General features: G+C 35.8%; 1 protein-coding gene across 1 annotated transcript in view; it reads left to right on the top strand.

Annotated features, from left to right (window-relative positions):
- crhr1 (corticotropin releasing hormone receptor 1) overlaps positions 1-23,238 on the top strand; it is a 140,544-nt gene that overhangs the window by 44,093 nt on the left and 73,213 nt on the right. The window contains exons 3-4 of the mRNA XM_058405397.1: positions 14,206-14,256; positions 18,887-19,006. Of these exons, the coding sequence (XP_058261380.1) occupies positions 14,206-14,256; positions 18,887-19,006 (171 nt within the window). The remainder of the gene's footprint in view (positions 1-14,205; positions 14,257-18,886; positions 19,007-23,238) is intronic.

The raw sequence follows: 23,238 nt of genomic DNA, 5'->3' as shown, positions 1-23,238 counted from the left end.
AGCCATCTAGATTCAAACTCAAATCAAGGCTGGCAAAGGACAGGAGCTTGGATTTGTCACGGATGCAATTCTGGAGCAATGCTTCGCAAAGTCCGAGTCTGGGTTATTCACGATGGTGGCACGGATTGTTGTCTGTGTGTTTTGAAATTAATTTGAAAAAATCATAAGATTTTCCAAACAGTTTTAAACTAATTACTATTGTGCAATAACCCTCAAATTTCTCCATTTCTTTAAACATTTCAGCTCAATTTTTGCACTAAAAATAATAAAGCTAAAATAATAATTAATATAAATATACACTCTAAATAACAATAGTTATATTTTGAATTTAGGAGAAATATTGTCAGTAAAAATGAAACAAAACTGTTCATCTCACCAATACATGTACCTGTAAGAAAAAACATAAACTGATTATTTTGCAGTGGTCTCTTATTTTTTTCAGAGCTGTATATATATATATATATATAAACTAAGCCATGTACAGAACCTAAAGGAACCTCAAATGAGAAATGTTGTTTATTTGCCTGCCAGCTATACCCTCCCATGTTAGCGATCCCCATGTCAAAAGCAAAAATGGGTTGGTTGCGTCGTAGCTACTAATTAAACACTACTAAATGGTGATTTCTTTGCATGCTGAAAGACATGGCTTTTTATATAGTGTTGCAAAAAATGCCACCAAAGCTGCGCTTTGCCCTGACGGCCCCCAGCCATATGATGACATAATTACACATAGCTGGAGGAATTCATGCGGGAACACACACAGCTGTGAAAACACACCAGCTCTCTGCACCATGTCTACCACGTACCTTTTACAACTCGGCAAAGTTTTGACACCCATGTCGTTCTCACGCAAAATCGGGTGAACAATCTAAAAAAGTAGGGGCAATCCATTCAATTCTGATAGTCTTAGTATATATTTTGGCTTTTAACTATAAGAGCAATGAAAGTCCAGTGAACCACACTGTATGGAAACATCAGCGTGGCACAAAATAAATATTGGCACCCTGGGATTCACTTACCCTTTATTTACAACCAAAATATTGTTACACAAGTACAATACACAGACTGTTCCTAATTGTGAAGTGTTTAACGTGGCCCCAGGAATCTGCTTGATGCAACATTTCTGAATCGTGAAAGCTGTTTGTTTTGTTGTGCTGCACATTAAATAAAATTCTTAAATAACATTAAATACTTAAACAGCAGATACTTTGGCATTATGAGAAACTTATGATCGCTCGTAAATGTTGTAGGCATTCACATCGCAATTTCTTTTCACAGTTGGAAAAGACGTTTCTCGGTTAAATAAAAATCAGCTGTTTGTGTCTAATGAAGTTCACAAGAGAGGAAGAAGAAATCGTGAAGTGTAACAGGAAGAATCAAGAAAATTTTACAAAATGCACAATAAGGACCTGATTGTTAAGGAGTGGCTTGAAACAATTATTATCCCCCGTATCATTTTGTTGCAGCTGACTCTTTGTGCTTTTCACCTAGCCTTTATTCTCCTGTCTGAGCTTTATTTAGCACCACATGCACTGGTGATGATCTGCGTTATTAACTCCTGGCAGGCTTATGATGAGTTATGGAATGGTTTACACAAAAAGACAGCATGTAACTAATACTTTCCACACGATTATAAACTGACATCATGCTGTTAGCCACACACTTTATAATTCCTCACTTTAGCCAAACTGCACATTTTGCAGATTTACAGCTCAGATGGGAAATAGCCTCAGAATTAGCTCTGAGCAGGGAAAACAGGGAGACTGAACATTCCAGTGGTCGAAAGAAAAAAACGATGCTTTTGGAGTAGAAAAATCTAGAAATTTACTTGAATTATGGGCTGATTAGTGTATGGTCTTTTAGATTTATTTTGGTGTCTGGTACTCCACTTAGGAACAAGCCACTACAGTGTGGGCTGTTAGAGGAAAATGCACAAATGACAGGGTGGTGTCATACATTCAGGGGCATCAGACAGGGGGTAATAGAGGATCTGATCCTTATTACTGGAGAAAGTTATTGGGGCACAATACTTAAAATTATCGTGACATCATTACATAGTTCTAAATAAAATAGTAAAAATTGTGCTATCACTTATCACATATATGGAACCACAGAATGTTCTCTTTCTCTTTTAATAATATTAATTATTAATAATTCATTTGATAAATTTTTAATTATTAATAATATTAATTTTATTATTATATACGTCTATAGACAAGAAGATCCAGCAAATTCCAACACACTATAAATTTATTTCAGCAAAAATAACAGCATTGTGTTATGAAAATCCTTTACTAAAACTATCTATCTATCTTTCGATTGAATTTAACTATAGATAGAAAGATAGATAGATGAACCAAGCTCAAGTCATCGATCATGATCGCTTAAGAAAGGTGCAGTTGTGTGACTGTAGCTCTTTAATTAGATTTGAGTGCTTAAAAATCTAATAAACCTCCATATTGACATTTTACTTCCCTTAGACGCAGCTTAACAACAAAGTCAACTCAATAGGGAAATATCACACACTCCATGTTATTCTCTCTCTTTCTCTCTCTTCGAAGTCGAATCTTACACCAAAACAAATCTCGTTTAATACCCAGACAAAGTTAGTGATAACACAACTCACAACTCAAAGTCAGGAGTAATTCCATTAGCCGCTCATCAGCCCATAAATTTTTTAATTAAGTTCAGGGCTATGGTGATTTTATCAACTTTTGCATTTTAATTACAGCTATGCTCTCATCATTTTTAGCTTATTCTCTGTGTGGAAGATAAAGGTTTTAATTAGACAAACAACGCAAAATTAGAGTGTGAGTTTTACATCCCATACGCGACAGAAGGACAGGGGGAATTAATTGGTGTGTTTTTCAGTGACAAGCCTTGTGTTACTCCACAGCAGCGTAGTCATTATCAAAACCCTCTCCATTTCCATAACATCTCCAGTGACAGCTGTGGGCCTGTTTATCCCAGTATGCCTTGCACGAACCTGTGATTACCTGTGAGTGTGAAGTGTCACACTTCAATTAACATTTAAGTGATTGGCAGCTATTCACAGTGACTCACCATGGCAATTGGAAGCTTGTTTCTCCGATTCATTATGGGTTCCAGCCTCTTTCCATTGCTGCGCTTTACATGACAACATCATGGCAATTACACAGCAAAGGGTTAATTGTAAAAACACCAGAAAGTCCCAGGTTGTGTAGCAATCAACTACCGTGAAATCGAACATAATTCCAGGGTCGTTTTCCACAGGGCTTAAGTGTGATCAGAAATGAAAAGTTTGACACAGACACATCAGGCACCTTCTGGGATTTCTGATTTAAAACATTGCACACATTTAAAGGAGAAATGTCTGGAAATTGGAGAGAATGATCTGCTTCCTCAGGGATTTCCAATGTTGTCACTGCAGTTTTTGGCAAAAACATGGAATTTGCACCTGTTTTGTTGCTTCTGTGTTCAGCACTGAATGTCTTTGTCACATCACACTCCACAGTGGAGGTTGATATGAAGCTCATATGAAAGCAAACACTCAGGCCACAAGAATTTGTAGTGTTTCATAAGTATTTCTGTGTTAACCCAGTCTATTAGGGGCAAAATATTCATAGAAAAGTTCACAATAAACAAAAACTTTCTACACTTTCATATTCTCTCTTCATAGTTGATAGGTGATATCAAACCCATTTCCACTGTCTGAGATGCTGCATGTGATTCCTGAAAGAAAGAAACAGGGTATATGAAACATTTGTGCTACTTAATACATTTAGGATTAATATACACTTATCAGAAATCAAATTCTGGACTAAATAATGAAGTTGTTTATTTTCAAATGTAAGTGTTGGACAAAATAAAGAAGATTATAGGTTGTTAAAAATTAATAAATACATCTGAATGCTATAATAAAAAAGTGTTAGAACAAATTAAAAAAAATCCTGATTTTACAATTTTTTTTACATATTTTAAATGCGAAAATACCTAAAGACAAATATAATATTTCTAGCAATAGTCCATGTTTTTTTTCCCCCAACCCCTCCCCACAATCCAGTTTTTAAAAATAATTATATTATTAATGAATTGCATATATTGCAGAATTTATATTTTCGATATATTTTTTCACTTTGCTTGTACAGGTAATTTTATTTCTATTTTTTTAAATTATTTTTATTCCACTTTTTATGACATGCAGTACTTGGAATGTTTAATCATGAACATTTGGATTTGAATTATATTGAAAATAAAATACTAAATTCAACCAAATGAAGAACATTGATGTTCTGTGTTTGTCATTTCAAGTGTTTTTGAGTGTCCATGACTTGCCTCTCACTGCAGTGAGGTCGTCTTACAAAATGTTTTTCTTTTGCCTTGAAGCTTGCACTGGCATTTTTCTCCCAAAGAAGGAGAAAGTACCAGATTTGAAATCCATCAGCATTAAGAGCAGTAATAAACAAGCCTGTCTTGACGTGATTTTTTTCCACTTTTTCATGCTCTTTATTGACACTAGCAGTGCTCAGTCGATGAGGCTGTGCTGAGGACTGCTTTAACCACATCGTCTCACTCGATCAGTGCTCAGTCATCTGCAAGATGGCCATCTGCTCCTGTATTAAACCATTGATTCACAAACAACATGACTCTAGGGTAGAGGTTGCATGGCTTGTTTTGAATGAACAGATAGAGGATGTGTCATTCTCTCTTTCTCTCTCTCTCTATTAGCTGTTAGCTTTTTTAATGATCGACTGAACTGTATATAATCATTGTTTTCCTGTGGGAATGGAGCTTCCTTGGTACAGTCCTGAGATAATGACTGTACCTATACCAAGGCAGCAGCCCACTGAGGCACCTTATTATAGTTACACCTTAAAGAAACACATCCTTACTGCTAAAGAACAAAGTACAGACTGCACACAACTTATCAGGATTATGTTTAAAAATGTATTGTTGACAGCTAACCTTTCCTTTTTTGTAGATTGTCATGCAGCTAATAGTTAGCTTTAATTAGCAGCTCTTTACATGGGGTTAAAATTAACTAGCTAATGTAACACAACCTCATAGATTGCATAGGTAGTTTATATACCTGAATAATATTATGCTTCAGCTACGCTGCAATCTATTTTGTATGTCATTAAAATTAATATGCAAGTGTAACATAGCCTCACAGGTTGTATAGCTAGTTTGTGTAGCTAAATTATTGTTAGCTTTAGTTAACCAGCTTTAGCTATCTGTTTTATGTGGCTAAAATGAACCAGATTGAGCTAGTTTAATGCAACCTCACAGCTTTTGCTTGTATTCTGGTATAGAATGTAAAGTGATGACGTCTAAGGAAAGTTTCATTTGGTTAAACTGTGATTAACTGTGAGGAAGAATCTCAGGAGTCTTCTTCTTCTTCTTTCGGCTTTTCCCTTCAGGGGTCACCACAGCGAATCATCTCTCTCCACCTATCCCTATCTTCTGCATCCTCAACACGTACACCCACTAGCGTCATATCCTCATTTATTACATCCATATACCTCCTCTTTGGCCTTCCTCTTTGCCTCCTGCCTGGCAGCTCCATGTCCAACATTCTCCTACCGATACACTCACTCTCCCTCCTCTGGACATGTCCAAACCATCTTAATCTGGCCTCCATAACTTTGTCCCCCAAACGTCCAACATGAGCTGTCTCAGTAGTATTGAACTAATATTTGTGAAGCTTCAGCTACATAAAAATCTTTGCTGTGATTGACTTTCTGAAAAGCAATATACTTATCATTTAATTAAAAAAAAAACTCTGTTGAAAAAGATTTTATTTCTATTATAAGCTGCCTTTAGGTAAATATTTGCCTTAAATGCATGTGCTGCAACAAATCATGGCACAGTATCTACTACAGAAGCTTTTGTGACTTATTTTTAAGGAAAAACAACAACAACTGAGCAGCCAGGGTTTTTTGTTTTGAAGAGAAATACTTTGCTGGGCCTACATCCAGACCACGATCTTCTAGTTGACAAGATCTTCTAAAGGTTGCCAGACGTTGCTCAGAATGTTGTATGTTAAAATTGGATAACGACGCTGGGCAAAGTGACAGGCAGAATTGACTCTGTCTACACCAAGATCAAATGGCTTTACTGTCATTTCCAACATCTACGTCTGTAAACAGTACAGTACACAGTGAAACAATACCCCGTTTCAGTGTGCTGCATAAAAACAACACAGAACTACTCCTCACAGGACTACATAGAATGCACATGTACACTTCAGACAGTATCATTTTTACTAGAAAAGGACACAAGGCACAATAAAAGATCAGTACACAGTTCTAGTGTGGAAAAGTGTCAGATATTTCTTATTTTCTTAAGGTTTTCTGAGGTATTTCCATTTAAATACAAGGCAAGCATACATGATGTATTGTCCCAGAGCATCAATCATGGTGAAATCAACCAGTTTCATCAAGAGCTGAAGTCAAGCATTGTCCCAATATCCCTACTTCTTTACTCTACAATAGATGAAAAGCAGTACCACAAATTCTGAGTATTCATAAAACATCTATCCATCCATTGTCTATACCCGCTTATTCCTAATTAGGGTCACAGGGGTCTGCTGGAGCCTATTCCAGCGCAGATAGGGCAGAAGGCAGGGCTACACCCTGTCGCCAGTCCATCGCAGTATTCATAAAACAGTAAGTGAGAAATACCCGCATGACCTACTGCTTCCTCAGAGATTCTGCTTTATAGAAACAATGGACACTCCGCCGTCCCATAATTCGACTGGGACTGAGTGTAAGTGCTATAGGTATTAAATACTGTAATTCTGGTATTAATCATTTGTAACAGCATCTGTGTAAAAGGTTGAAGGTTTCAACAAGAATCTTATGTTAAAGGATGATCAGTGGCTTCTAAATCAATAGCTAAGCAGCAGACAAGTAGGTGCTGACATAATATGCATGTTTTGGGAAATATCGGCGTGATCCTGAAGCATTTGGTTTGTCCAGCAGTGAGTCCATCTTCAAGCCCATGGCCATGTGGTGTGAACTGTAATTCCTTTCTGATGTCCAGTAGCTCTAACATGACACAAGGGAAGCACATGTGTTTATCTCACACATCCTCTGAGTCATGTTCTCCCTATAAACCCCTTCAGCTAAACCCCTACACGGTGCTATTCATAATAAACACCACATGTGATACAAGCCTATAGCACAGTCTCACCTAAAGACTACACTAATATACAATTAGCATTCAAATTATTATAGGATTCAAAATATTCTTCACATTATTATATATTATTTTATCTTGTAGTGTTTGGTTATGCAGCGAGGACCGGTGGAGCTCTGTGAGTGTTTCTGTGGGGGGTTTCTTAAAGATTAAACATTTGTACTGTGTAATACATTTAGGATTATTAGACGCTATTAAACGCTTTCGTAAATGACAAAATTTTTTTAATTGTTTTGGACGACTGGGGTATTTTACTCAGTTAAATATTTATGTACACTAATGTACATTGTGAGAAAAAGTGTACATTTTTCATGTTTTTATACATTTCATGTATATAAAATTACATTAATTTATATATATTAAATTATATAAATTATATATTAAATTATATTATATACCGTGGATTTTATTGCATAGTATAAAGGATTCCATGATTTTGAGATATATATAAAAAAAAAATTAAACCAGGATAAATCTGGTCAGATTTTTGTCCGCTAAGGAGAAATGTTAAACAAAATTCGTATTCGCAAAATATAAATGATAAAGGAGAAAAAGAAAAAAAACTGTGTTAATAATCTTAATGCATAAGTGTGCACACTTGTAAAACAGTGCTCAGAATCCTTTATCTTAAGCTGAGCAATAATATATATATATATATATATATATATATATATATATATATATATATATATATATATATATATATATACATATATATATATATATATATATATATATATATATATATATATATATATATATATATATATGCTGGAAAAGAGTTTTCTCCCTGTCCTTTTGTCAATTTTAGAGGGATGTCCTGTTCTTGGTGATGTGGTGTCATTTTCTTCAATTCTTGACGATGGCCTTCATGGTGTTCCATGGAACATCTTTGTTTGGGAAATTCTTTTGCACACCTCCCCAGAGTTATACTTTCTTACAGTGAGATCTCATACATGCAGACCACAGCTTTAGCAGATGCATGAAACCAAGAAAAAAAATCTACAGAAACTGCTGATCTTTACTTGCAGTTAATCAGAATTTCTTTATTCTATTCTATCCAGTCACAGAAATTAGCGTAAAACCAAGCAATCCTGAATTTTTAGAGAATGTTTCTGCAGATTTGGTCCAAGAAGCATCATGTGATGTCATCACAACACACACACACAAACACACACACACACACAGTCAGAGCCCTAATCAATTTTCATATCAAACATGAGTACAGCTATCATAGAAAGTTAATAACATGTGTCTTCACTGGTAGGAGTTTAAAAGAAGAATCCTGTGTTTGCAGTTTCACCAATTCAGGTAGTTTTCTGCAAAAACTCCACAGGTTGCATCGCAAATTCGGATCAAAACCAAGCGTTTTCAGTTGCAACAATCGTACAATCATACAAAATCTCCTTGAAATGCTGCAGAGACACACACACACAGTAGAGCACAGGACACAGCACATAAATGCACACACACACACACACACACAAACACACACAGAGAACAACATGTATACAGGCGCACACACATGCATACACACCACATACACACACAAACCACAGCACGCTCACACACACAGCACAAACATGCACACACACACAGCTCAGCACACAGATGCACACACACACACAGCACACAATAGCATGGTGATGAGCTCATTATGATATTTTGTCTTTTGATTAGACTGCAGAGAATTGCTGATTCTTGCCTGTTGCTTCATTTATTAATTTGGTGTTACAGTTAGAAGTGTAATTATTGCTGAACACTCCCTACAGGTTTCTGATTATGACTGGTGGCTGAAACATTTCAACGCCACTGTTCCCACGATTACAGCATATTGTTGTCTTAATTCATATCCATGGTCCTTCAATGAAACAATCAGTATTTATTTTTTTGTATAATCTATTGAAAGTAAGCGACATTGCCCATGCCATTTAAGAAATGCAGTGTCATTTCCTGAAATTAGGGACCAGGGCATCTTCTGTCCTTTTGCTGTCGTTACAGTGAAATGAAATAATATGCCAGATTGTTGAAAGATCATTTGGAAGTGTCCGGTGGTTTGAAAGCATTTTGGAGATGAACTGATCTAACTGCAAAAACTCCACAAGTTGCATCACAATTTGGGATCAAAAAATCTTTGGCCCCAACAATCACACAAAATCTCCTTAAAAAATGCTGGAGGGTCTGATGAGGGTTTGATGGCACACAGAACAGCACAGCTCACACACGCATGCATACACACACACACCACACACTCAAACACACCCAGCACAGCACACAAAGGCACACACAAACACATACATTCATACACACTGAAACAAACACACACAGAGCACACACAAATACATACACACTGAAACAAACACACACATACCATATACACCATACACACATACAAAACCATGCATACAAATGCATACACCACACACACATATATGCATTCACACCCAAAGCACAGCACACAAATGCACACATATACAGCACATACAAAGACACACACATGCATACACACTCAGAATACTCACATGCACACAGATTAACTGTTCGGCCAAGATTCATGTTGATGAAGACTGTGAATGAAGATTTTGGTTCACAATTTTAACCAAATACAGCATTTTTATAGCAAACTTACACCCTGTTAACAAGCCTTCAGCAAACTTACCAACCAGCCTCTAGCTATGATACGAAATGTACCTCCTTTGTAAAGTCCTTTAAATCTATTCATTTCAGCCAGCTCCTTGTACACAGAGCTTTTACAAATTGCAGACAGCATTTCTGTTGTGAACTCAATTTTTTATTTTTATTTTTTTGCAAGTCATCATCCTGTCAGATCTTCCCTGTCTGCACTCCACCTCTTAAAATGTGTGACAAATTCCTCTGCCTGTTAGATAGCTTGTATAGTGTGTCTCTGGTTGCAGGTTCTGTCTTTAATAAATTCAAAATTGCACCTGTCACACCAATAAATATATATATATATATATATATATATATATATATATATATATATATATATATATATATATATTGCCCATGCTTTAATAGACAATTTCAGAGCTCTTTCAGTCATGTTTTGGAATGTATGGTGGCCTTGGAGGCGACGAACTTTGAGATGACATGAGGATCGGGAAGACTCAAAAAGCAACCCATATTCTTCCTCATGACACTGCTAAGTGGTATTATAAATCGTTTCTCTTCTCCACATAATAAAATGGAATATACAGTCAGAATCGCGTTTTGAAGTTTTGTAGATTTTCAGTATGAAGGTATTTGGAATCTGAATCAGTTCAAATCTACAGCATTCAGATGAGATTAAAACACTACTTTAATAAATAATAAGAACACGAAAGGGTTAACCTATTATCTTGCGTTTTTCAAAGTTCGTGCACAAATAATGTGCAGTGAAGTTTTTCACAACATGTGAAAAACAAACCCCTGATAATGATGCAAGCAAGTCTAGAATCGATCCTGGCATTAGACTGAAGTTTTGGGGCCAAGTGTGAAAGCTTTAAAGCGTTGAAAGGTTTCTGCTTGCAGACGTCCAGATTTAGAAATTCCACACACTCCTCACAGAGACGTCAGCTGCTACTGTGTAGTATTTTATTCACTTCAATTTGATTGGATTTTATTATGTATAGGTTTAACAATAGATATTGTTAGGAAAGTTTAACATTTACATTTATATTTTTCCCTAATGAGCAAGTTAGAGGTCATGATGCTGAGGAAAAACTTATCCTTTTTATCTTACTAAACGGGATGAACTGCATTTGCATCCATCTCAACTCATCACTTGTGACAAATAAAAGCTCAAGTTTATGAGTAGTCAGCACCCCCTTTCCCTCATATTGAAATATGTTTATACATATCAATAGAAAATCCTAGGTATTACTTACATAAAGCTGGTATCTAGGCATTCTTGCTCTCAGCATGGATGGGTGTAGTGTCAAACTGGTAGTACTGGGAACATTGCTGTCATTTTTCCTTTCTTGGACCACACTCAGGTTTTGAACCCTAGACAAGGCACTCAGTTCACTTTTATTTACACATTTTCCCCATCCAGCTACTGTACATTAAAAATGGTGAAAAATCACTTTGATTATTCTTTTTTTTTGGCGTCCTAGAATTAAACTGGTTCTGTAAATTAAAAATCATATAAATCGGCAGCTAAAATGTGTATGCAATGCAAATAATAAAAAAGAAAGGAACAGAAAGAAATCAGGATATATTAATGACATTGAGTACCAGTTACTCAGGCTGTGTATTTTATCTCGAGTATAATGCAAATGCCTCATTTTTTCAGTTTAATGCCTTGCTGTGGCCTCATACATTCCCTGAGCTTTATCCGGCCGGCTTTAACTTGTACATCCCTGCATACACTTTCAGCTCCTTTTGCACTATATTGTGGTCTCTAAGCTGGAGGACATGTTAAAACATCCCATAATCATCAGGAAATTTATTTGTCACCATTTCCTGTTGAACATGTTAATATTACAGATATTTTATTGTTCCATTTTAGATTATGACTGGAAACTGGAAGTAAAAACTGACATTAATGCTAAATTTGACTAAAAATAAAACTGAATTTCCAATTTCCGATTAGGAAACACCCCATTAACTCAGAATTCCAACTTAGAAAGTTGGGAGGTTCAGCAGACTCCTGTACTGTATGTTGTTAACAAAGTAAAATTAATTTAATAAATAAATAAATAAAATAAACCATGCATGGATGAACTGTATGGAATTCTTGGAAATCAGGTCCTTGTTGCATATTCAAGTGTAAATTCCAGGTTGTACCTCTTGTAAGGAAGATTCTGCAGTGCTGAAGAGTCTTTCAGTAAAAATATTCACTGAAAATATCTAGCTCTGGTTAGAACCTTGGAACTTTTCTTTTTTCTTCTTTTTCCTTCTTTAAAGCTTAATATAAGCTAACCATTTTAACTAACACAATTACCTTTCCTTATTCCCTGCCATTATTGGATCTAGAGCCCTAAAACTCTCATATAACATTATTATTGACGATAAATCATTTTCAACATTGGAGCTGAGAAAACATGCATTTAACCAATTAACAAGTTTCTTTGCTGACAATGGCTGCAAGTAACAGCACTGATTTTTATGGTGATTTTTAATTGTCAAATACACAAAATGTGCACACCACTTTGGGTATGGTCTAAGCACATTAAGGATCTGATCATTTAATTGAATAATTCATGGATTTATTGTACATTTCACATATCCATATAATACATGTTTACTGATGACATGGTACCTATTTATGTATTTGATACATACATTCATAAAGTAAGGAATAGATTCTCTTTATATTATTTAAATTAATTTATTTGATGATGATGATGATGATGATGATGATAACACTTTATTGATCCCACAGTGGGGAAATTCAACCCTCACAGCATAATAATAATAATAATAATAATAACTTTGTCATTTTTCATAACTTATAATGGTGTCCTCATGGAAAATAATATTTCAAACCTTTTTTAAGGTCAAATGTAGTTATAGTGGGCCAAGTCTTTGTTAATGTTTTAAGTTTTTTTCACATGGATTGTCATGAATTACATATTCCCTAATTTGATGTGTTTCACATTTCTTTTATATATCTATATGTAACGCAAAATCAGCAAAACAATCAGGGAATCAACCAATAGTAGTCACCATCAGCCAGTAGTGTTAGCAGCTATAGTCATAGTGTACTGTATTTCATATATTTCAAAAGCTGTTAGATATCTGGCAGCTGTGTTACTCTGTCATTTCAACCTTCTTGATCTCCGCTAGGCTAAGAGCATTTCTTTGTGTGGTGAATGATTAATTCCTTGATGCTTTTATCTGAGTTAACAGCCGATATGCAGACGGGTAGCCAAGCCCAGACAGCAGATATAAATAAACAGAAATACAGAGAAAACCCCAGAATCATTAAAATTTAGAAATCAGTCACAACATCAAGCAGAATGAGACACAATACCGGCTGGCTCCTAAAATTTTGATAGACTTTATTCTTTACTTTATGGATTTATCAAGTACTTTATTAGGTACCATGTCAAGAGTATACATGTATTACATGGATAAGGTTATTATTTTCTATAAATGCATGGGTTGCTTAATAACATTAGTTTAAATGCATTATTCTACAGAGCTGCTAAGGTATTTTATTTCTTTGTTAAATATCATGTCTTAGACTCGTGTCCATATTCTTTCTATCAAATACTATCAGAGCCTTTAATGTGGCATTGTGGTAACTCCTGAATAAAGCCAAAGACTCCCTTTCCCAGCAACCACCAGCCTTCTGATTATGTTCACTGGTGTTCAGTTATGTATATTTGTTTTTTGGAACTTATAAGCGCCTTGGTTTCAGTGCTTTGTGGCAAGGTATATGCTCTTTTCCTTTGGTCCGTGACATTACTAACTCTGTTTAACTGTGTCTGTGATTTTTCAACGGTTTTATTTATTTATTTTTGTCTAGCCCTTGCAATTCTTGGTCCAATATTTTTGACCTACCTCTGATTTTGTGCCTTTCCACAATATTTCTGTCCTATTCCTAATTGTGTGCCTGTGTCTGATGTTTTTGATCCGAGTCTGAATCGTGACAATATTGTGACCACAAAAAAAACAGTTTGTGGGCAGTTTTTAAGTATGGTGTTCTTTGGTCAACATGATAATTCATGATACCAGTTACCAAGTTTGAATAACATGAACTTAAATATTAATATAAATATTGGAGGCCTACATTGTGGTTTGTTAAATGTCAAATAGAATCGTGGCCGAAATATATATTTTTTTCTTATAAACAACAGAGTGTGCAGTGTTTATAGAGTATAGTACAAGTTTCCACAGCAAGTCCACTGCTTGGCAAGCTTATAACAGGTCATGACACCTGAAAGTCTATAACAGTGGTTCCCATTCGTACAGTGTATATTTTTTGTGATATTATTGCTCTAAAACAACTTGCTTTTTAAATGACAAAAAAAAGATATGACTTGAGATTTGATATTTCTTCTTTTGTTTGTTTTCCAGCTCGCACGTTAATGCTATGGAACCAGACTACAAGCTCGAGTAATGCCACAGGTAGAGTTATCTAGAATATCTAATCAATATGCAATCATAACTAATCATTATTGTGCTGCTCATTTACTAAATAACCCATTATTTAATACTAATACTCAGGTTCTTCTAAAGCCTTGGTGTCATGTTGAAGAAGCAGGTTAAATATTACTAAAGCATTATTATAGCAATATTACTCAGCATTCCCGTAACACCATTCTCAGGTCCTTCCTTCCTTCCTTTCTTTCTTTCTTTCTTTCTTTCTTTCTTTCTTTCTTTCTTTCTTTCTTTCTTTCTTTCTTTCTTTCTTTCTTTCTTTTAAATGTCACTCAGAAAGCTTGAAATTTAACAGCGTAAAAAATACATTTGCAGCCAAAAGCACGAATGATTCATCTGATGATTTATGTCATAATGTCATATTTATATATTTATCATTGTCCAAATGATAAAAAGACATGATTTTTTTGTGTGGATTCACATTCAAAACACTCAATTAAATATTTTTGTTTACAGCCGATATTACCTTAGAGTGAACACTGCACAACAAATACACATTTACTGTCACTGAATAACTGAGCCTCACCTTAAAAATACCTCCAGAGATAATTCTGAGGTCTGAATACCGATGCGTGTGATTTTGTAATTAAATCCTCACCCGCTTATCTCTGAATACTGCCTGCAATGTATAATTTGAACTTGCCAGCTTGAACGCAACTAATATGCAAGAGTGGATTGATAAAATTGTGTTTTGCTAGAATTCTCTTTCTGTAATGAATTGGTTTTAATCTCTTTTTGATAATACAGTACAATGCAATACAATACAATACAATACAAAAAAAAGGTAGAAAACACATTTGCAGTAGTTATGTGTTATTTCGTCCAGTTTTAAAAATGGCATTGCATGAGCTGCCAGAAAACTTGCTTTTTAACCTCCTACAACCTGCCGTCCACATACCTGGACATCACATTTTTGGTTGTGTGCACCATAATACTTAATTCTTTGTAACTGGAACCTGTTGTACACAAAAGAAGTGGCTTCATGTTCAAAAATATCTGGTTATTATATTTATTGGTTCCTCCAAATAGCTAGAAGAAATCTGAAATGCAAGCCAAACCAAAGCTTAGGAGGTTAAAGGGAATGTGGAAAACTGATTTAACTGGATACTGCAGCAGCATTTTATTGTATTAATTCCAACCTTAACCTTTTTATCCCAATATGTTCAAATTATTTTGCTCTTGGTTGATTTATTGTCTGCACCAATGGTCATCAATGTGTGTGCCACACCCACACACTAACGTCCCGATAAACTAATATGATAAACATTATGTTGTTACACACCATAATTGTCTTCACCTGCATATAAACCAGGCTTGTGTATGTTTTCTGGTCTCCCAGATTAGAAGTGAAAATTGTTTTTAAACGAGTGTTGGTGTATGAGGTTTTTCATCTTTGTTCAGATTTATACTCTACGAACTCTCCTCTGATCTCTGAGCCTCTTTAATTATTCCAAACTCCCTGTATATATATATATATATATGTTACGCTGTGCTTTTTTATCTTCCCTCTGATGAACAGGGATACAGGTCAAACCATGTCATTCTGCCGCAGCAACTGATTCCACTAACAGCCCAGGAATGCAGTGGGCTCGAAATTAAATGAAAGGGAAAATAAAAATCATACCAAGAATGTCAGTTGACATGCTGTTTAACATCTTTTTGTAGCTGTGTGGTAGAGCATGCAGCCAAGCAGAATGCCAATTAATCCCTTACATTTCGACGTGTCTGATTAATCAAATGGTTTTTTCTGGTTTTTCTTCTCTGCTGTCCATTTCTGTCTCACACTGTGTGTATAACATCCACATAGGAAACAGAATACCGGGCTACAGAGCTTCTCCAGGCACAAAATCACCTTTATTCACAGCCAGGGTAGAGTAATCACATGGCACTGGGTTGCATTTCACATGTATAATTCACCGTGAAGAACCTCCATTAAAGGTCCGATCGAGAATTCGACCATTGGATCCATGTCAAGAAAGCACAGGTGGATTTATGACACATTTGATCAGGCAGATAATCAGAAATATAAACACCTGGCAACCTAGTAGCCTGTAGCCATAAAAAAAATAGTAAATATGTAGTAGATAACACAGTTTACCTCAAAAGCATGATAAGACATACAAACAATAGCATGATAGTAGTAACTTTTATTTTACTGGGATAAAAACTCATTGTGATTAAATCTCTAATCTACAAGAGTTCCTCAGTAGAAGTCACAACAATAAATATGGCTTAAGAATGACCTAAAAATACAAAGCAGACATAAAAAATAAAAATACAACAGAGGACAAAACTACAAACATAGTAATATACAATCAAATATCACAGATATCCTGCATGACTATACACAAAGTTCTTTATCATAATAGGGCCATAATTTCAACCAGCAAAGAGAGAACAGTAAGCTTTACATCTTCCTGTAAGTTGCTCAGTGTTGAAAAGGCATTACAGTTAAACGCTCAAACTTAACACAGCTCAAACGTACCACATGGAATATCATACTAATAAACTAATAAGACTACTAATAAACATAAGGAATGGAATCATTCGACTCTGGAATCATTGCTCTCTGATGTAGCATATTGTTTTCTCACCCTTTCTTGTAAATTCTCCCCAGTTTGGTCACCTGCCAATTGCCACCCGCCCACCATATCTCCTTTATCGTATGAAAGCTAGCATTGGGAAAAAGTGCAAGCTAACACATAGGTTAGTCCAAGACTCATGAAGAGAATATCCTGTGTCTGAAAATATGTTAGAAGAGGGTAATAATCCCGGGAATCTCCTAACCTCATTCCCAATGCAACCCCTCTTTTGTGTTAAAAATACAACGTACGGTATTTTGCGACAGCCATATGTGGTTCTTTCTTAAACTGTAGCCATGAATCTGGAACACACACAATTATACAGGATGTCTGTATGTTGCAGCATTACACGTTCCCTTTACTAGAATTAAGAGGCCCAAACATGTTCTAGTATTACTTGCAAGCGGGGTGTAATTTCCACTTCCAATGACAAGCAGACTCTGGATGCTAGTTTAAGTTTAGAGTCAATATGATCATACCATCATTTTTATATCGTTATAAAAGTCGTTATTTATCGCTAATATAGTCGTTATATTTTTTTTATGTTTGTGAGATTGTGTGCCAATCTTGCATCCTGTATACCAAATAAGTAGTGTATCTATTGTGTTATCAATTTCCCCATTCTTTTTTATTACAGATTTTTACTTCCTACCCTGGTGTAATACAGTGTTGGATGCATAAAAATGTTTATTTTTACACTAATTTAGGTATTTGTGCTGCACAGAAATTTATCACCAGGAATGTAAATATTTAAATTTGTTCATTAACTAGGGGCGGTTGTTTATGCATGAGAGACAATTATTAATGATCAACATTTTCCATATAATTACATATTCATGTTGCTGCTGTCTGTCTGCAGTTGATATTGCAAAATAGTGATTCAACACACACAGTTCATAAAAGCTTTCTGCTGTTTCTATTCTAAAGTTAGTACTAGGCAGTTTGTTGAAGCTTTGACTTGCAATTCCAAATCCTTCACACTCTCTGTGGTGGGGCGGTGGAAGGTTGTTGATGGGAAGATCAGGGTTCAAGCCTCAGCGCTGCCAAGCTGCCACCATTGGGCCCTTGAGCAAGGACCCTAACCCCCTTGCTCCAAGGGCACTGCATCATGGCTGACCCTATGCTCTGACCCCAACCCTCTAAGGATGGGATATGTGAAGAAAGAATTTCACTGTGCAGTAATGTATCTGTGACAAATAAAGGCTACTAAACTCTCTACATCCTAATGCATGCCTTCCCCTGGACTGAGATACCCTATAACATGCATTTACATTACATTACAGGCATTTGTCAGACATCCTTATCCAGAGTAACTTACAATTTATCTCATTTTATAGAACTGAGCAACTGAGGGTTAAAGGCCTTGCTCAGGCAGCCAGCAGTGGCAGCTTGGTGGACCTGGGATTTGAACTCACAACCTCCTGATCAGTAGTCCAACAGTGCTGAGATTCTGCCTGGAATCATATTAGATGTACCAGCAAACGATTAAAAACCCATCATGAAACTCAACCCACTGAGCCTGCACATGAAACATTGTTATATAAGACGCAGCTCTGAGCTCAAAGGTATTTCACACGCTGCTGTGTATAGCAGATGCTGGGCAAAGTGAAAGGAAATACTGAAGCTCAAAGGGTGGCATGGACTCCAAGGACAAGATCACTGTAGATTAAATAAAACTTCAAAGCTCTCAGAAAAGGAGGTAAATGAAAGGGGCATCACTGTCAGTGAAAAAATAAACAGAAGGAAATTGTAGGTGGAATATTTCTATGAAAGCTATTTGTATATTGGCCATGACTTGTAATGGCTTGTAATGATTTGCATTTGCATTGCAGAGAGAATACACTTCAGCCAAGATGAACTAAATTACACGCTTGTGAAAATGACACTCTTGCAGGAAAAAGATGGGAAAAATTCCCCATAGGCAGGAGCATTCATAAATAATGTTTAGGCTACAATATAAATCACTGACTTGCTCTGTCTGTCTCTCTTGGTCTCTCTCTCTCTCTCTCAAACAGGTTTATACTGTAATATATCTATAGATGGCATCGGGACATGTTGGCCCAGGAGCAGCGCGGGGGAGATAGTAGCACGGCCGTGTCCTGAGACCTTCTTGGGTGTCCGCTACAACACCACCAGTGAGTCCAGCACCAATTAATGAACCAAAGGGAATGATAGATTCGGATTCTGTCTATTAAATGTTATCAGTTGCATGCTACTGGATAACCTGGGCAACGTTGTGTCCGATTCACTAATTCTGACATTCATGATATTTTCACAGACTAAACCATGACAACAACAGGGCAAATATCACACATGCTTAAAATGTTTTATACTATAATGTGAGAATGAACCTTACCATCAATTCAAAAGTGTGAATAAGGTAGGAAATAGGGTCAGGGTCTAAGAATACTTTTTGTTTGTTTGTTTTATTGCTCATTAAACAAAACTTAAATAATTAAATAAAATAAAAAAATAATCAAACAAATAAATAAATAATTATTTGTATTTTAAATGTATTTTTAAAAAAATTCTAATTGAAGGTAGCAAATGAGTCAAATAGATAAATATTTCGTCAGAATATTTCCTCCAGATTTTCCGGATTTTCTGATAGCAGAAATTAATGCAAGATCAAGCAAACTCCATGTGCGATATTTGAAGCAGCTTGCAGTTATGCAGCAGATTTCCTGACAATTTGAGCCAAAATGCGTCCGTGTGACGTGATCACAACACGCATTAAGCCACAGCCGTCTTTCATTCACGTGCGACAAACATGAGTATAGCTATCATAGGAAGTAACTACATACGTGTCTTCACCAATAGGAGTTTAAATGACGAATAATGTGCTTTAAAAAAAAACATTTATGTGGCACTTGTCTAGTTAATTACACCTTATATTTGAAACACATTTTTTCCCACTTCTTGAATACCACAGCATCTCTTTCTTTTCGATTTTTATAGACATTCACGTGGAAAATGAGTTTTAAAATATCCAGGATTTCTTATTACTGTGTTTGTGCTTGTCAATCACATGACAGGTGCCACTGGAACAATACAGTGTTAAAGAAATGAACAGTTCTTCACAGTTCATCTACAGTGAGATTATCCACTGAAGCAAGAGTGAGTCTTGGGAATAAATAGAATTTTTTGTGGAATTATCTGGAGCAGCAGAAATTGATTCCGTAGCACAGAAATGCCAGAAACTAAATGATTAGCTTAATATTTCCAAAAATGTAGCATTTTTTTATAAACAGAATTTAAAGTAATAATTGTCATTACAAACCATGTTAATCTCTGTAAAAATAAAATAAAAATGTAAAAAATATTTTTGATCATTTCTAATATCATTTTTTCATTTAATGTAATTTATATATTTTTAATTTTTGTTTTTATTTTTTATTAAAATCAACTCAATTCAAGCTCATAAACTGCCATTTTTCATTTTGGATTTTGTTTTATGGTTGAAAAAATATAATTTAGGTCACTTACTTACTTAAGGGTTTTTCATGCTTTGAAATAGCTTCCATCTGTATCAGTTTTACATTATAATTTTTATAAAAAAGGTCTCATATATGTGTCGTATACTGCATTTTCTTTCCTTATATCTTACAGTACATTAGTAAATCTGTAGCACACAAAAGCGTCTCACTCTCACACACGTTTAGCTGGTACATCACTTAGCGACAAGCAGAAAGACAGACCTATCTCCTGACCTTTTGATTGCATCAGAAGCCAAACAGCCAGAGGAGTTATTGCCGTGTGTGTGTGTGTGTGTGTGTGTGTGTGTGTGTACTGTGCAGTTACACACACCATTGTAGATGCCCGTGTCCCTGCCGTGAGTAGATAAGGACGGAAATAGCTATGGCTGCTTGTGTGATCCGACAGATGAGACCCAGGTGGAGGGACTTTAAGTGTGTGTGTGTGTGTATGTCTCAGTGTGAGTGTCTTATTTAAATAGGAAAAGGGAATTAATTAAAGAATCATTGCTGAAGTAATACTAGATGCCATATTCCCTGTGGACTGACGTGTCAATTTGTTAAAAGAGTTTCAAATAGTAGTCTCAGTCTTTCAGATATGTACAGTTTACATATGTGTACAGTTTATTTATCTTAGTATACAATATCTTCCTCATTGCATACATCTAAATCATTGCACTCATTGTACATAACTCCTCTGTATACTGTTTACATATTTAATTATTATCATGGTATACAATACCTTCTTTATTGCACCACTATAATCATTTGCTCATTTGCACTCATTGCATTTACCTCCCACTGTATACTGTTTATATACTGTTATACAGTATATGCAAATTATTTATATATTTTTGTATATTGTTTATATATGCAAATTATTTATTGTTATATACTTATTATATATGCTAACTATTTGCACTGCGAAAATGCACTTCTGGTTAGATGCTAACTGTATTTCACTGCCTTGTACCCACATGTGCAGTGACAATAATGTTGAATCTAATCTAATCTAATCTAATCTAATCTAATCTAATCTAATCTAATCTAATCTAATCTAATTTAATCTAATCTAATCTAATCTAATCTAATCTAGTTTCAAGGTGAATATCCAGATCCTCTAGTCTCCCTTTCTCTGTGTGAGATGGAAGATCTCCACATAGTTACAGGCTAGGATCCAACTTCAAATGATGATAATGACTAGATAATTGAATACTGATGCAATACAATTACAGTTATTTCCTTTCCCTTTGCTCTACCCTTACAAAATGTCTGTATTTATAAGTAGTTAATGATAACAGTGTTATTATATGAGACAGGTGATGGACTATATTATGTAAGGAATAAAACATGATATGGTGCTTTGTTATTAAAAACTAATCTACATCAGGCTGAGGTTATATGGCTAGCATGAAGCAGAGGGTCAGTCTCACCCCAAAGTGCTTCATTACTTCGCCACTTCACCTTAACTGCATCACCATTCCACCTTAAACTGCATCACCATTCCACCTTAAACTGCTTCACCATTCCACCTTAAACTGCTTCACCATTCCACCTTAAACTGCATCACCATTCCACCTTAAACTGCATCCCCATTCCACCTTAAACTGCATCACCATTCCACCTTAAACTGCTTCACCATTCCACCTTAAACTGCATCACCATTCCACCTTAAACTGCTCCACCATTCCACCTTAAAATGCTTCACCATTCCACCTTAAATTGCATCACCATTCCACCTTAAACTGCATCACCATTCCACCTTAAACTGCTTCACCATTCCACCTTAAACTGCATCACCATTCCACCTTAAACTGCTTCACCATTCCACCTTAAACTGCATCACCATTCCACCTTAAACTGCTTCACTGTTCCACCTTAAACTGCATCACCATTCCACCTTAAACTGCATCACCATTCCACCTTAAACAGCATCACCATCCCACCTTAAACTGCAGCACCATTCCACCTTAAACGGCATCACCATCCCACCTTAAACTGCATCACCATCCCACCTTAAACTGCTTTACCATTCCACCTTAAACTGCATCACCATTCCACCTTAAACTGCATCACCATCTCACCTTAAACTGCATCACCATCCCACCTTAAACTGCTTCACCATCCCACCTTAAACTGCTTCACCATTCCACCTTAAACTGCATCACCATCTCACCTTAAACTGCATCACCATCCCACCTTAAACTGCATCACCATCCCACCTTAAACTGCATCACCATTCCACCTTAAACAGCATCGCCATTCCACCTTAAACTGCTTCACCATTCCACCTTAAATGTGCATATGCTTTATACCGATGTCAAATAGCTATAATAAAATATTATTATTATATCAAGGGGTTTACAAGGACAATGCACACCGCCATACTTTTCCCACCAGTACAGTAATATTCCTTCCTGGAATGCTGTCATAGTCCTAAATATGTTGTGTTGGGATGTTGGAAGGTTTAAAGCAAGAGAATGGAAAACTACTGTAGCAAATACAGGAATAAAGACACACGCTTCTTAAAACCAAAGCAAATGAAAAATGACGAATATGAAAGATGATACAAAAAGGTCACTTATTCAAGACACGTTACAGGTGAACACAATCAGAGCCAATGGCATGACAAGAAGAGCAGACCAAACAGACACAAAAGCACCTTACAAACCGATAAATGATAAATCTCACTGAATTTGTTTTTTGTTTGTTTGTTTGTTTGTTTTGTTTTGATGCCTCCCTTCCCTTTTTTTTGTTGTTTTTTTAAAAAAAAGGTCCAGCGTGGACTAGCAAGGACCAAGCAGGTAATTTGGATAATCTGCAATGGGACAAGCTTCAGTCCATGATATATAACTGTTTACCATTTTCTGGCTTATGTTTTACTTTTCTGCTCC

This window comes from Hemibagrus wyckioides, linkage group LG02, assembly GCF_019097595.1.
Source record: "Hemibagrus wyckioides isolate EC202008001 linkage group LG02, SWU_Hwy_1.0, whole genome shotgun sequence".
Classification (NCBI taxonomy): domain Eukaryota; kingdom Metazoa; phylum Chordata; class Actinopteri; order Siluriformes; family Bagridae; genus Hemibagrus; species Hemibagrus wyckioides.
This window is presented reverse-complemented; position numbering and strand designations above follow the sequence as displayed.